Raw genomic sequence first — 16,537 nt, forward strand, 5'->3', positions numbered from 1 at the left:
GGTTGCTCACATACTGGGTAGGTATATAGCTCATCCCCCAATATGAATATTTCTCTTTCATTCACACACTTGTTGTGAGATACAGAAATAGGGCTTCATCTTGTTGGCACACAGCAGTGTTCTTACAGCAGTGAGTCTGGCTGTTTTATGACAAGAAAGAGGAATGCATCGAGAATTAAAGATAGTTTTATGAAAGCAGACCGGCCATGTTTAAAAACTAGAGCGACTGCATTTAGTTTAGAGAATGAAAGCCTGAAGTCATACCTTAATCAAGGTTAAGTTTATTTTGCAGTGGACCAAAGCTGCTGTGCCCCAACCCCAATGAAATGAATGTGGAAATGGATTAGAAATGATAGAATCATGTGTGAGCAATAGCTTCTTGACAGTGAAATTATTAAATACAACAATGAGTTAGTAGGGAAAATTATGGAAAAACCTTCCTTTTCTGAAAGTCATTTAATGGAAAAAAAATGTATCTATCTTGGATGGTTTATGGTAATTCTGCCTGAGGCCAGGGATAAATTACTCTGACTTTTTCAGGCCTCATGCAGGTCTGAGGTTCTTTTATTTCTATTAGAATTCACCGTTTTCTTTCTGTCAAAAGTAGTTTCAGTTGTCGTTCTCCCAGGATATATGACACCTACAATTGATTGAACACCTAATCATTGAAATGCTTACTGAGATTCAGTTTTTGATTTTGCTTAATCTGTAGGTTTAGAAAAATATGAGTTCTTCAGGTTTTCCAAGCCTAAAGTGAGCGGTACTTACCAGATATGCCAGGCTTCAGTGTTTTATCTCCATCCAACTTCTTGTTGTATTCCTTGGCGGCACCTATTCCTTGGCACTTTCTTCTTTACACTCTTTTCTCTTTATGTCCATATCCAGCCCTTTCCGGATAAGACTACTGATGACTCACCCTTTGGTTCAGCAGGTGTTGATCCTGGGACTCCCTCTGATGGGCTATTTGACCTTCAGTGTATAAACCTGAAACCTTTGTTCCCACATCTGTTAATGGGGATAAAAATATTGCCTCCCTCATGGGATGGTTGTAGGGGTTATGTTATACAAGGTATAGAGCATTCAGCATTGTGCCCCATAAATATTAGCTATTGTTCCCCATCCCTCCACCCCCACCCCTCTCGCCATCTAATAAATCCAGCCTCAGCATCTACTGTGTGAGCCCTATCACTTTGGCTCCTTGGCATCATTTTCTCATGGCAAAGAGAGAATTATACTTCCTGTTTTCCAAGCCTAGTGATCCTTTCAGTTATGCTCCTAGCTCCATGTTCTCCTATGTTCCACTGTGTTGGTCTTCCCTTCTCTTCTAAAACCCTTCTAAAACCCCACAAGTATCTTTATGATCCATAAACATGTTGAGTCTCCCCTATGGCAGAGTGACTCTCCGGGACCCATCGGATGAGGTCAGAGCTCTTCAACATGGCACTCCAAACCCTCTATGATATTCATCCCAAAGCCTTCTTTGGTCTGACCTCCTGGGATTCCTTGCCTCCTGTTGAGGAGCAAACGATGTCCAGCACTCATACAACAACTACAAGCAATTCCTTGTACAAATCTTCTGTTTCCTTTCCCATCTCTGTAGAGCAGGGTGATCTTCAGTCTCTGAGAGCTAGTCCTCAACCCCTCCCTGGGCACCTCTAGTGGCCTCTGCAATCCCTGAGATGGGGGCAAAGACTGTGTTACATAGACATTATAGCTGCCTTTTTTTCGTGATCTCAATATTTGGTGAGGCTGATGTGCTCCTTTTTACCCTGAATAGGAACCCTGAAGAAATGTTCACCTTACATGATTTTTCTCTTTTTCAACACCGTACTCCTCGAAGGACAGCCCACACTCATGCTCAGCTCCCCCTCCTTCCTCATCTTGGTATTTGGCTTTCTGCCTGCCTACCCCACTCAGGATGCACCCTTATGCATCTTTTCTCACTCTCTAGGTGACCACTAATACAGTGGGACAATTAACAGTACAGACTCTGGACTCTGAGAGACCTGGGTTTAAATCTTGTCTCTGCTTCTTCTGGCTGGGTGTCGGTGGCAAGCTTCCTTGCCTCCCTAAGGCTTGGTTGCCTTATCTAGAACATGAGGGTTAAAAATAATCTAACTTCCTTATAGAATTATTGTGAGGACTGAGTAAGATAATATATAGTGGTAGGCAGTGTGCCTGGCACAGAGTTAGTGCTCAATCTCAAAAAACGAGGTACTTAGAATAATGGCAGTATTAAGTAAGCATTCAAAAAATATTTCGGACTCCAGCCATAGAAGCTAGATTTCACAGGCAAAGGAACTGGGGCTTAGCATGTAAGAATTTGAACAGGGTCACAAACCTGTACTAATCTTCTAAATTCTCATGACATTACTGCTTAATTGTCCATCCCCTAACCCAATACACCCAAAAGCAATCTATCATCTCCCTTAATCGTGATTCCTGATCAGTTTCCTATTTCATGTGACCAGTGCCACCTCCCCAGTCTCCCAAGATGACAGTCTCCTTGCCTTTACCATGCACTGCCATCCATCCAGTGATAAATTTAGTTATCAAGTTCCTGCTCATTTTACCTCCAAAATGTCTCTTGCATTCATTCCTCCCTCCAGACTTTCAGGACTGGTTTGGATGCTCCTACTGAGGTTCCTGCATATCACTCCTTCTGACTCTTACTACAGATGCATTGTACATTGCTCCTGTGAACCAGTAATATTTGCCTCCATCACTTAAGGATATCAAGACCATCTCTGGGGTCACTCATTATTTTATCCAAGGAAATACTTACATTGCCTGACATATAGTAGACATTCATTAATGTGTGCCAAACTGAGAGAATGACTGAATGCTCTCAGTTCTTCGTTCACTCATATCACTTTAGTTCAGTGTTTCAAAAGGGTGGTGCACAGGTATGATGATTTTAATGGGTACATGTAGGGAAACCTCTAGAGAAAACTGGAGATCCCAAGTCTTCAGATGCTGCTCCATCAAGTAGAGACTGCCTGGGTACAAGGATTATATTGTGTTTATTTTTACAGTTATATTTATGGCAGGTGATGCTAGTTTTTCCATTTATGGCACTTTTACAATGAATTAAGTTTTTTAAAAGGGAGTGAATGTCAAGATAAATGTTAAGTGAGTCATGGTATAGAAATATGAGGATATGGCAGCATTGAGAAGATGGTGTATGAATCACTGTAGTTTGGGAAATTGAGCTAGTAGTTTATACTCCCAGTGTCAATCCAATGAATAAATAAGAGCCACCAGGTAAATAAGATGGTTTTTCCCAAACCTGGAATGATTTTTATAATGTAAGGTAAGGCCCAGGATTTTTTATCCATTTAACCCATCCAGCCACCAAGTCAAAAGCATTCATCACTTGTATCCTCCCTGTCAGGCATTAGGCTGTATACATGTGGCACAAACATTGACAAAACAGGGTCCTGAGGAGGGGCATGTGTACATGTGTACATAAGCAGGAGGACAGACCTATGGATTGAAAACAGCCATATAAACTAGAAACAGTAGTAGAGGTGTATCCTGGACTGTCCAGCAGCTCTGCTCCAGGAAAGGAAATCCTCTCTGAAGTCATCTCTGAGGCGGTTTTACAGTTACATATGTTTGCTAGCCTCAGGATGAAGGAAAGGATCTTGGAGCTGAGTTTCACAACCTTGGATAAATCTTTTTGTGAGGGCATGTCTTGTGTATCATAGGGATTTAGCAGCCACTCTGACCTCTATGGCCATCTGTTAGGTGTCAGTAGCAACCCCCAATTGGGACAACCAGAAAAGTCCCCAGAATGGCCAGAAGTCGGGTGGCGGGGTGGGGGGGGGGGGGGGGGGGGGGGTTGCAAAATTACCTCAGTTGAGAACCAGCATTCTAGCATGAGGGAAATACGAGATGCAGTGGTGTAGGATCACAAAAGGCATTTGAAAGTAAATACAAAAAGCTCAAGGTGTAGAGTTAAGTGGGTGAAAGATGATACGTAGCGAGTCACAAGGAAGGAAGGATTGGTAGCAAACAGAAGAGTTGAGATTTTACCCACCTAGAATAGGAAGAAAACATTTTTTTTTTTTTTAAAGCCAAGTCCTCTTGATCAGATATGCAACTAAGGATGGGAAGTCAAATTCCTATGGAATCTAAATGTCAGTCATTCAGAACCAGATGCCCAGGGACTAAATTAGGCAAGAAGCCCTAAATAGTTTGGTTGTCTAAAACAGACTGGCATGTCTTCCTTACTAAATGTAAGAACATTTTACCAACCAAGCATTTGAAAGTGGAGATTATATTATTTACCAGGTCGGCATTGTTTTTTTTTAATTTGAAGAGACATTATATTTTAGAAATAACAGTGTTCTTTTGTAACCTAAAGATTCTAAGACTAACTCGAAGCAGTAGGAAATTTCACATATTAGCTACTGATCCAAGATTTCAGCTCAATGGAAAATTGTATATATTATACTTCTATAATTTTAAAGTAGACATTATAATTTAAAAAACAGACATTAACAAAGAGTTATATTTCCATACAATATCTGTGTGAGTTTATCTTTCTTAACAATAACAACAAAAAACCCTCTTCCTTTATTTTGAAAATATTCATCTGCTTCTGCAAATAGCTAACAGAAATGGCATTTCAAAGTCATAACAAAATTTTATTTTCATGATCTTCAGCTGGGAAGCTGAACTGAGTGCCCTAAAAAATTCTCTCACTAGCCATGAGAACATTAAGCTGAAATGACACTTGATTGGGAAAGGAAATCATTGAGAAATATTTTAGCCTACGTAAGCATTATGGTGAGGTGTTATGGGTTAAGAAATATTTAAATGGCTCGATAGCACTATTCCCTTTGTTTCTTTCTTTCTTTTTTTTTTTTTTTTAGACTCTAATAGGTGTGATACTTTCTTTTTTAGGAAGACAGATAAATAATTGCTTGAGTTTGGCATTTGGGTGGACAGAGACTTAAAATCAAATGTGTGGGTTTGGCTTGTTCTCCTACCCGTTTCTTCTCCCTTGCCCTTCCCACTAACAACTAAATCAAAAGCTACAGTTTGTGTCTGTTCTAGCCAAGCTCCAGAAATCCCTTCAGAATGGCCATTCATAATGTTAGCTATATTTAGAATCAGGGAAAACTGTACTTTGCAGTGACAGTTTATTTTTGTATGAAGAAGTGAGTTTTGTTGTTCAGAATGTTTTAACATTTATAAAGAAGATCTATATTTTTTATCTGTGCCAATTTCCACAGAGATTTCAAATGACTTTAGAAAATCATTTTGGTTAGGTTATCCTCATATAAAGTGTATTTGTCAGCAAGTGCTATAGACTTTGCAGACAGTCTCAAGATACTCTCTTAGATACAGTGCAACTTAATTTGGCTACCCTTTTAAAAATTCAATTTGAATGAGGTGCCTAAGTGTCTCAGTCCGTTGGGTATTCGACTCTTGGTTTTGGCTCAGGTCGTGATCTCAGGATCATGAGATCGAGCCCCTGCATCAAGCTCCATGCTTGGCTCAGTCTGCTTGAGATCCTCTCCGTCTTCCTCTCCCTCCCCTTCTGCCCCCCCCTTCTCTCTCAAATAAATAAATTTTTTTAAAAACTTCAATTTGCAATTTAAAAGCAGTGGTACCTATTTGGTAATAACTGTCTACATGCAGATGTAGCTATGTCCCTCATAGGTATGTGGGCACAATGAGTGTTAGGCCAAAGTGGCCATCTGTTGAGTATGCAACTATTAAGTACCACTGTGTTCCTTAGTTATGACTGAGGACATAAACATAAATCCTTTAATTAGGCTTTAACTTAATTTAAGAATATATCTCTCCTATATAGTTGTGAATAATATGTACTAATGGGAAGTAGGAGAAAATACTCTATCAACCCTGTTATAATGGAGAGACCATATATGAGAATATATTAGAAGAAAGTATACTCTGTAAAATAATGTATATGAAAAAATATATATATATACACACACACACACTCTATCAGCATTTTTCATTGTCTTTAATATTCTCTAAACTGGGTAGAAACTAACAGATGAGAAAGTAAACACAAACCGAGTGACTCGAATGCTTGATCGCAGTGTTGTGAAGTTCAGGTGAAAGGAGAAGGTTGAGACCAGATGGAAGTTTCAGCTTCTCTGTGAATTTCACACATGTGCAAATGCGATCTTTCCCGCAAGTAGAGGTGAAAATATACAGTCGTATCTCCCTAGACAGGAACCAGACCTGTGCTTCTCAAGTTAAAGTCAGCTTCACTTGGGAAATTTCAAGAATGTTAATCGGAATGAAAGATGCCGTGCTTCCTATGTGTAATAAACAGCTATTTACAAAACAACTGCTGTATCTTCTTGAAGAATTGGTTTCATCTAAGGCATCATCTTTTTGTCTTTTTAGAAAGTGCAACAGTATACATTAATAATTCAAGCTACAGACATGGAAGGCAATCCTACATACGGCCTTTCAAACACCGCTACGGCTGTCATCACGGTGACAGACGTCAATGACAATCCTCCAGAGTTTACTGCCATGACAGTAAGTACAGACTGTCACTCACAGAACTTCAGTCTGTGGTCCATCACTGAGAAGTTTTGTCATGAATAATAAATGCACTAAATAGAGGTGGAACTTGCTTAACCTAATTATAGACTGGCTACTCGCTCAGAGGTTTTCTCATTTTTGAATGAGGCACCTAAGTCATTTGTTTCCTCCTAGTCTCCAAGTCCACTGATGAAGTTGTTAAAATATGCTACCGGGAAGAAATGGCCTAAAAATACTTTGTGCTGTTAAAACAAAATATTTGTAAATATTTTCAGGCGCATGAAATTGAATGGATACTACATGACTGATTTATGCAACTTTGTGAAGCATTTTTAAATATTATCTCTTGAGGAGAATTCTCTCCCTCAGATGAGTCCTTTTTCTCCAACTCTACATTAATCACTCATATACTCATAAATGGACACTAATTTTAATATTAATGAAACTGTAACATCATTTGGGAGAAATTTTGACTGCTAAGAAAAGTTATAGTATTTTTAAAGTTAAACATAAATGCTGTGATTACCTGCATTACTGATTTCCTCATTTAATGTGGGTAATAAAGATTTAATGGGGCAGTAAAATCAGGGCTGTGTGGGCCTCAAGACACCCTGTCCTTCACCGATCCACGTCACTCCTCTGACTGAGGTTTGTTTTTCTTGTAGTTCTATGGCGAAGTCCCTGAAAACAGGGTAGATGTCATAGTAGCTAATCTAACTGTGACTGACAAGGATCAGCCCCACACGCCAGCCTGGAATGCCGCGTACAGGATCAGCAGCGGGGACCCTACAGGGCGGTTTGCCATTCAGACGGACCCAAACAGCAATGACGGCTTAGTCACCGTAGTCAAAGTAAGTGCCACTTGGGCCTCCGATCTCTCCAACAGGCACTCTGCATTAACCATGCTCTCTAGCCCATAGTTTACTTTTGAATCTTAAGAGTTTCTTTTCATTCAAACATCTTTAAATCTGTATATTTTGAGGAGTCATATTTGTTTTATGCTTTTGCTTTTATTTTTGTTTTTTTTTTTTTATAGTTTACTTTGAGGCTAGATTGAGACTAACGTAGATATTCTCACATTGTCCCTGAAATACGATTGTGTTTAAATCATTCTGGACAATTTTAACATTCTGAAGACAAGACTGTCCTCCACAGTGTTAACTGGCAGTGTAGTGAGATGTGTTGTTGATATAGCACATCCTGAAGTATTGATCACCAGTTGATGGCTTTTAGGAAGGATGCCCCACACCTGCTACTCCTCAAGGTACTTTTGAATATTGACTCAGAGCACAAACCAGAAAATATCACAAAAGTAAAATGGAATGAGTAAAGACGAGGAGGGCCTACAGTTTGAAAACGTTGTGAATATATACTCCTGTTTTTAAATGCTATATTCAAGCTTTTAGGAAATTAGTTGTAATCTTTAATCGTCTAAAGCAAAGCAAAAGCAACACGGAGTGCTGGAAGCAAGGGGATGTTGACTTCCCGTGTAAGAAATACATAGCTATCATCATTGTAAAGTGCCTTAATATGAACATACCTTCCTTCGAGCCCCCAGTGAAGACATTTGATTCCTTGCTTCCCATCCCAGCACGGTTGATTTCTAAGTGAACCCAAATGGGGCCATGCATAGAAAGGTGCTCTGGGATGTCAGCTGCCTAGAATTTTACATCTGTGTGAGTAAAATGAGAATTTTCCCCAGGAGGTGTGTGCTGGATATTTCTCCATACAAAGAGCTAAGTGACCAAGAAGCACACCCCAGGCCCCGACCATCTGTGTTCGAATCCCAGCTCTGCTTTCAGTAGTGGTGTGAACTCGGCAAGTTGCCGAACCTCGCTGAGCCTCGGGTTCCTCATGCAGAAAGTAGGGAGGATAATAATACCTAGGTCTTAGCATCATTCTGAGGGATGAATACATGCATTTAAGGACAGAATTGCCCATGCCATTTAGCATAAATAAATGCTATGTCATGGACTTTTCATGTAGCTAATGAAATTAGTCAAAGAATTCTATCTTTCTGGCTTCTATACTGTCCTGTTTAAAGTAATTGAGATGGGGAAGTTGAATTGGTGGTTTTAGAGTGAGAGAAGAAAAAAGTAGGTGTTTGAAGGTTTTGAGGCAGTGGTCTAGGGTAGAAAATTGGATGCTGTTCGTGCTAACAATGTGGCTTTCTCATTAGCTTCGCTCTTAATCCATCTGACACCACCTATGATGGCATGAGAGCTCTCCAAGCTCTGTTTTGCAAATTCTTATGGCACAGTGATGTCTATCTGCACCTCCACTAGGGGGTGATCAGGGGAAATCAAGAGTGAGATGAAAGTCCAGTCTGATCACTTGCTCCTGATAACTTTTCTCTTGACAGTAGGAGCCAATGGAACTGTGGAAGTTAATATTTACATTATGGGTTATTTGTGCATTGCCTTTATCTAGAGTGTTGTTCTCAGATTTGGGATTTTTACAGACCAGTAGAACACTTAAAAAATTGTTTTGGGAGACAGCCAGAGTTTTAGTTTGCTATTTGTAAGGGAAAAACAAAAACAAGAGAAAAGCCCCTTCCACCTACAAATGCTTTTATTTTTCATAAGTGTGTGTGTACATGTCTGTAATTAAAATGTGTTCCAAATTATGAATGATACTTTTAAGTAGAATTAAGTTTTTGCTTTATGAAAAAAATGGATTTTTTAAGTTGGAGCTTTGTGCAAAATTCTCGTGCATGAGAAGTGGTCTTGATACCAATGTTTGAGAGTATAATCTAGACATTTTCAGGTTCTCACTTGACCTCAGATTGTTTAGTATTTTTGGTTAACGATGCTGTTTTTAAGAATAATCAAGTTTTAGATGTAGCTGAATGAATGCAATCAGTGCAATAGTAATATACATTATTTTGTGAACCTAAATCTTTGAAATACCCAAGATTCACAAATATCTTACACAAACAGGCTCAATTGTGATAAATATTTCAATCATTGACCATGCTAATGCATGCTTCCAAGACATTTGAGAGGAACCTATGGTGTAGTGAATGAAAAATTAATGTTTTGGAAATAGAGTTGAAAAGAAGAATAAACTGCAGAATGCAAATATACTTATTTCCTACAAAACATATGGTTTCCTTTTTTTTTTTTCCCCAGCCAATTGACTTTGAAACAAATAGGATGTTTGTCCTCACGGTTGCTGCTGAAAATCAAGTGCCATTAGCCAAGGGTATCCAGCACCCTCCTCAGTCAACGGCAACTGTGTCTGTCACAGTCATTGATGTGAATGAAAACCCTTATTTTGCCCCAAATCCCAAGATCATTCGCCAAGAAGAAGGCCTTCATGCTGGGACCATGTTGACAACGTTCACTGCTCAGGACCCAGATCGATATATGCAGCAAAATATTAGGTATCAAACGCCATGTGTAGCTTTAAAAAAATATACTCTATGTTTTATGCTGTGCACAAAATGTATTTACCATTTGAATGAGAAATTTGAACTGGAACTGAAACTACTCATTACAGAATTCTTTTTAATTCCTTGATGAAGCTTTCTATCAGTAAATAGATCAATGAGCATATTAGATAGGAAATAGAAGAATGGACCCACTCATGTATTATTTGAAGAAAAAAAATGTTCCCTGCCTCTTTTTCTTCTGCCTCCTTTTATCTTTTTATATTTCATAATAATTTAGCCAGTGCTATGATACCAAACATTGCAAAAGTTTTCACTTCGAGTAAATAGGGGACTCTCAGAAGCAATAACATTGATCTCTTCTCCACACATCAGGAAAAAAAAGAAAACTCATGCCAAAAACAAGATATAAGAGCTAATTATTTTTGCCTTTTACCTGCATGGTAGTTATAGGACTTATAAAATATATCTGTAAAGATTTCCAACCTCAAGAAAATCTAATTTATCCTTCCTGATGAGGGAGTAGACCGTTGGCAGAGCATACCCCATATGACTATTATCCATTGCTGGTGATGATAATTTTTTAAATTAGCTCATATTTTATTTAACTTCTTTCAGAACTGCTGCTAACACATAATTGCATATCTTATGCATTTCTCTCTACCTTGATATCAAGATAGATAAATATCTAATTAATAGGCATATTGAACTCCTACAACCTTTTTCCTTTCAAAACATAGGATATTTTTTCCGATCTGTATATTGGTTATCTGAACTTGCAAAGCTTACCGTCCATCCAGAATAAAAAGGAGTTGAAGCTGGTAAACCTACTGATGCATCCAAATATACTTTATATGGATGGTGGGACTTTCTTTGGAGAGTGTAGTTCTGAGGTTTGGCCCAGTGTGGGAGGTTGTGGTAGGAATAGGTATATAGGGATCTCCTCATTATGATCTCATCTCCACCATGATAAGTTGGTTGTTTTGAGTGTGTTCCATGATAAAAAAAAAGATTCAACTTCTGTTTATAATGTCACTTAAGTCTTATATATTAGGGCTACCATTTACTGAGAAGGAATAGTTGAACTATTTTATCGACATTATTGCTATCCACTCAACTAGGCAAGAACTTAAACAGAGGTATCTGTCAGTAATCTACAGCAGGGAGACTGGACGCCCAGTCTTTCCCCTCACACTCCTATTTGATGTTCCCTGAATGCCTGCTCATATGCAACCTTTATGTGCCTCTCTAAACCACTGTCGCCAAAACAAAACAAAACAAAAACACACCACAACTGCCATGGAAATACTTCTCTGTGTTTATTCTGTATTTTCAACCATCATCTACAAAAAACACAAATTAGTGAGCTGGTGACATTTGGAATTAAACCTATAAAATATGCTTTGTTTTTAAGTATATCAAAAATTTAAACTTACTAATGCTTTCATTTTGTAGATACACAAAATTATCTGATCCTGCCAATTGGCTAAAAATAGATCCTGTGAACGGGCAAATAACAACAATTGCCGTTTTGGACAGAGAATCACCAAATGTGAAAAACAACATATATAATGCTACTTTCCTTGCTTCTGACAATGGTACGTAATCAAATATGGTCATTGTATTACCGCGTATGTCATTAAAGAGTAGAGCCTGAACACGAATGCATCATCGGGAAGTGAGGTTTTCTCCCAAACTCAATTGTCTAGAAAACTGACCTTTATTAAGCTAAGGCCCATATGTCTATTTTCCATTTCCACTGGTGTTCTCACATATTCCCTGTCTTCTGTAATGAATGTTCCCAATGTCCATACAACCTCCATGATAGCCTCCTGTTGTGACAACAAACCTCTATAGTTCTTCTGCTCTCCTGCACATTGACAGCTCATTACTGCAAGATGAGTCTAGCCTTGTGCCTCCGTGGCCCAGACACTGGTTTTTGAGGTGATCTTTTTATATTTCCTATGACCAGTCTATTTGCTGACATCAGTTGGTCTGTCTCTAGCATTATTTTCTCTTAGTAATTCTCTGCCTCTAGTCTGCCATGGATTGGAAACTCCTAATTTCATCATAAACTGAGATAAGTGAGTACACAAGCTTTTGTGTGTTAGTTTGGGCACATAGAGTCTAGCAGCTTTTTTTTCTTTTCTGGGCCTCTTCAGGATTCTAAATGATTGAGATTAATAGATAGCTGTTGTCGTCATCATCTTTCTTTCTTTCTTTCCTTCTTTCTTTCTTTCTTTCTTTCTTTCTTTCTTTCTTTCTTTCTTTCTTTCTTTCTTTCTTCCTCCTCCTCCTCTTCCTCCTCCTCCTTCTTCTTCTTCTCCTCCTCCTCCTCCTCCTTGTTCTTTTTAGTTATAAGACAAAAATGACTTCTGTAAACCTAGTTATGGATTTGTTTTGTTTTGTCAGCCCTCAGTATGACATGCATTTAAGAGTACAAGGTCTAAAGGTGTGCCTGACCACCTGGATCCGGACTCCAGCTCTACTACTTTCTAACTGTGGGATTGGCAATGAGATTTTCAATATGCCTGTTTCCTTCTTCTCTTAAATAGGGAAAATGGGATCCCTGGGTGGCTCAGCGGTTTGGCGCCTGCCTTTGGCCCAGGGCGTGATCCTGGAGTCCCGGGATCAAGTCCCACGTCAGGCTCCCGGCATGAAGCCTGCTTCTCCCTCTGCCTGTGTCTCTGCCTTTCTCGCTCTCTCTCTTTCTCTATCTATCATAAATAAAATCTTTAAAAAAAATAGGGAAAATGGCAGCAGTACCTAACTCATAGAGTACTGGACAAGACAAAGTGGCTGGTACACAAGAAGATTTTAAAATGGTGCCTGATATTAACACTCAAATAAATATTTGTTATGTGTTGATAGTTTTAAATCTGAATCACAACCATATTTGAACATCATTTAGTGCTAGACTATCAACGTTAGCATCTAATAAAACCAGAAGGCTACAAAGTGGTGCTCAAGATGAGCAGTTTGAAAAGATTTGCCTGTTGACATTTTTGATAAGAACAGTTTCAGTGGACCTTTCTGAATCCTACCTAAGAAGAAGCAGTGAGAAAACTACCTATCATAAGTTTACATGATGACTGGATCAAAGCAATATTTTTTATCCTTTCTAATGTCAGAACTACTGTTCAAATATTTAGAGTAGAATCATAGTAGGGGCAGCGTCTGCCATTGCACATCAAAGCACAGCATTAGTGTCTGTGTTATATTCTCACTGCGTGTAAGTGGTAGCTTTCCTCTATGGTGGAACTTAAAGCAATATATCTTGCACCATTAGGTTGAGATTTAAAGGGCTATAAAATTATACGTATGAATGTTGGTTGTGAGTTACAACCAGATTTGTCATTCACCAAGGTGTATTTTTTCCTAATTGAAAAGGTGTTTGAGATGAGAGAGAAGTGAGTGGTTACATTTGTATAGCCGTGATGCTTTGCAAATGCACTTGACTTTAAATCAGGGCTGGATGCGGAGCCCCCATTCTGCTCTTTAACGGTGGGGCAAGCTCTTATATTCTCTGTGCCTTTGTTTCATTATTGATAAGTTGTTTTTGTGGCTTACCTATTCTTTAAAGTTGTTATGACAGTCAAATAATATTACATGTGATAATGAGTGTGAAAGTTCTTCAGACTATGGAGTATCACAGAGCTCTTGGTGCTATACTCATTTTTAGAATATTGTTCGCAGCCATCTCACCCCCGTCTTTTATTCTCCATGCTCTCAGAATTGTCTGTGTTCCTCAGACAGATCCAGAGAGATTTCTCTTTGTCTCCTCCCCATCAGGTATATGTGTGCATGTTCCTAGTTGCATGTTATTGAGCAGGTCACTTAAACCTCTGGTTCTCAGATTTATTATTTTAACATTTTTTATATTTCTATCCTATTCTATTTATATAATGTCTATTATATCATTAAATAAAATAACTGTCATTATATGCATATAATAATACAATATGAAAAAAATATATAATATAGCAGAGGCCAAATTACCAGATCAAATTATCATAAAAAGTAGTAGAGAGTGATTTTTTTAAAGATTTTACCCATTTATTCATGAGAGAGACAGAGAGAAGCAGAGACATAGGCAGAGGGAGAAGCAGGCTCCCTGCGGGGAGCCTGATGCAGGACTGGATCCCTGGACCCCAGGATCACGCCCTGAGCTGAAGGCAAACGCTCAACCACTGAGCCACCCAGGCATTCCAGTACAGACCATTTTTAGGGTGGAATGAGAATGGGTTGGGGTCAGACAGACCCATTGTTAGTAGCAACTCCACCACTTACAAGAGTTTGTGACCATGAACAGAGCCTTAGGTTCCTCATCTGTTTAAATCTACGTCTGTAGGATTACAACGAAATAATGTATATAGAGCAACCTAATTCTTGGTCAGGCAAGTAGTTGGTTGATCAATAAATCCTATTTCTCTTTTCATGGAATTCCTTCCCAAGATGAAGTCTGTGGGTCTGTGTTACCTGTCTGTGGACTGGTTGAATGTTTCATAGCTGTGTTTGAGCTTTAAAAGCATACTCACGCTCTTTCATGCATACGTCTTGGTTCTCCATCAAAAGAGTAGAGTGTACAAGGTCATGAGTCCTATGTTCTGCTTCTCTTGTATTCCCCACAGTGGCTAGAGGAGCGGGGTATGCACAAGGCCCAGAGTCATAGGCAGCAAGGGCAGGGAAGGTGCAGAATCGCACTCTGCAGGGACAGGTATCACAGAGCTCAGGTGGGAACACCCACAGCAGCGGCTCAGGGTCATCTTAGAAGAGGAAGCAAGAAGCGGCCTTGTTGGAGAAAGTCTGCCAGATGCTATGGCGACCAGATTTTTTCCAAGGTTATGCAATGATAAGGGCAAGCAGGCTAGAAGCTTTGAGAATTCCACCATAATTGAGACTGGTGGGAAAGAATTGTTCAGCTTTGGTTTCTGATTTGTCTCCTTTTAAGGAATCCCCCCTATGAGTGGAACAGGAACGCTGCAGATCTATTTACTTGATATTAATGACAATGCCCCTCAAGTGTTACCTCAAGAGGCAGAGACTTGTGAAACTCCAGACCCCAATTCAATTAACATCACAGCACTTGATTATGACATCGATCCAAATGCTGGACCATTTGCTTTTGATCTTCCTTTGTCTCCAGTGACTATTAAGAGAAATTGGACCATCACTCGGCTTAATGGTAAGAACAGGTTAATTATTTGGCTATATGTGCAGCTGCGAGGTTTTGAAGCCTGATATGAAAAGTTAATTTTAGGTCCTTTATAATCTTCTCATTAAATATATTTTAAAAGCTACTTAAAATTAAATAAGATATTAAACGCTTTTACAGCTAAAAAAAAATCTTCACAATGCAGCACAGTTGTCCTCCTTGATATATACCATGAAGTCATAAACGTATCTAGAAAGATGTTGCGTGTTTTTTTATCGCATGATGTATTAACTATCTACTGTATTTTTTTTCCCTTTTGGTATAGGCGATTTTGCTCAGCTTAATTTGAAGATAAAATTTCTTGAAGCTGGAATTTATGAAGTTCCAATCATAATCACAGATTCGGGTAATCCCCCGAAATCAAATATTTCCATCCTTCGTGTGAAGGTTTGCCAGTGCGACTCCAACGGGGACTGCACAGATGTGGATAGAATTGTGGGCGCAGGGCTTGGCACAGGTGCCATTATTGCCATCCTCCTGTGCATCATCATCCTGCTCAGTAAGTATTCGCATTGACTCTTGGAGTTTAATTCTCTATCCTAGGACGTTTAGCAAAGTAACTTTTTGCTGTTGCCTTTTAACATAATCGAACAGCTCCCTTCCATCTCTGAGCGTGTTCTTGCCAAACATATATGGGACAGTCAAATCCACTGTAGAGCGAGAAAAATCCCCGAGCACTGTTCTGAGCGCTTTGTTTGCAGCAAACCCAGCCAGCGCACCTCTCCCGTGACCCGTTACTGTTTTCTGATGCTGATGGCTTGGTGAGCTGTAGCAGACTCTTTTCATAGAAAATGTTAGACAGTCCTAAGTGTGAGCGCTTAGCTTATGATTTGAGTATGAGTAATGGCACTTAGTTGATGATTTAGGAAAATAAGTATATTGCTTTCCTTAGCTTGCCTTCATATAAAGCACAGTCAGCAGCCAACTCTAGTCATGCAGGGATCAAGGTATTTGTTTCTGAAGGGCTAGGTAAAATAGTGAGAGACTGAACTTCATACAGCACGTTTGATAATAGAAATGATTGCATAGCTCAATAAATTGTCTGTCTTTAGAGCAAGTCTAGATTAAGAAATTGCTCCTTTTTCAAATACTTTGCCATCTTTGGTTCAATGGAATGCAAGAAATTAACCACTGGAAAGTACTTTAGGAGCCACTTCTAAGCATGCAGGTTAAAAGGATAAATTGCCTGGGCTCTGTGTTTTATTGTTAAATAGCAGCAGGACTTAGTTTATTGTGTGATCCTGCTATGCACCAATCACTTTCTTGAAAATGTTGGCCATTTCTTTTATGTTTTCTCCATTTACAAGTGTTCTGGTAATTTAGAATTCTGTCCCTTTATTCTAAGCAATTACTATAGAAGCCTGGGCATTTTTTACTTCCTGTGTGGAGACTAC

The 16,537-nt window shown here is 39.1% G+C and overlaps 1 protein-coding gene across 1 annotated transcript in view; it reads left to right on the plus strand.

Annotated features, from left to right (window-relative positions):
• CDH2 (cadherin 2) overlaps positions 1-16,537 on the plus strand; it is a 213,869-nt gene that overhangs the window by 164,014 nt on the left and 33,318 nt on the right. The window contains 6 exon segments of the mRNA NM_001287156.1: positions 6,394-6,531; positions 7,203-7,388; positions 9,669-9,922; positions 11,384-11,526; positions 14,880-15,113; positions 15,409-15,642. Coding sequence (NP_001274085.1) covers positions 6,394-6,531; positions 7,203-7,388; positions 9,669-9,922; positions 11,384-11,526; positions 14,880-15,113; positions 15,409-15,642 — 1,189 coding nt within the window.

Source organism: Canis lupus, chromosome 7 (genome assembly GCF_011100685.1).
Source record: "Canis lupus familiaris isolate Mischka breed German Shepherd chromosome 7, alternate assembly UU_Cfam_GSD_1.0, whole genome shotgun sequence".
NCBI lineage: Eukaryota > Metazoa > Chordata > Mammalia > Carnivora > Canidae > Canis > Canis lupus.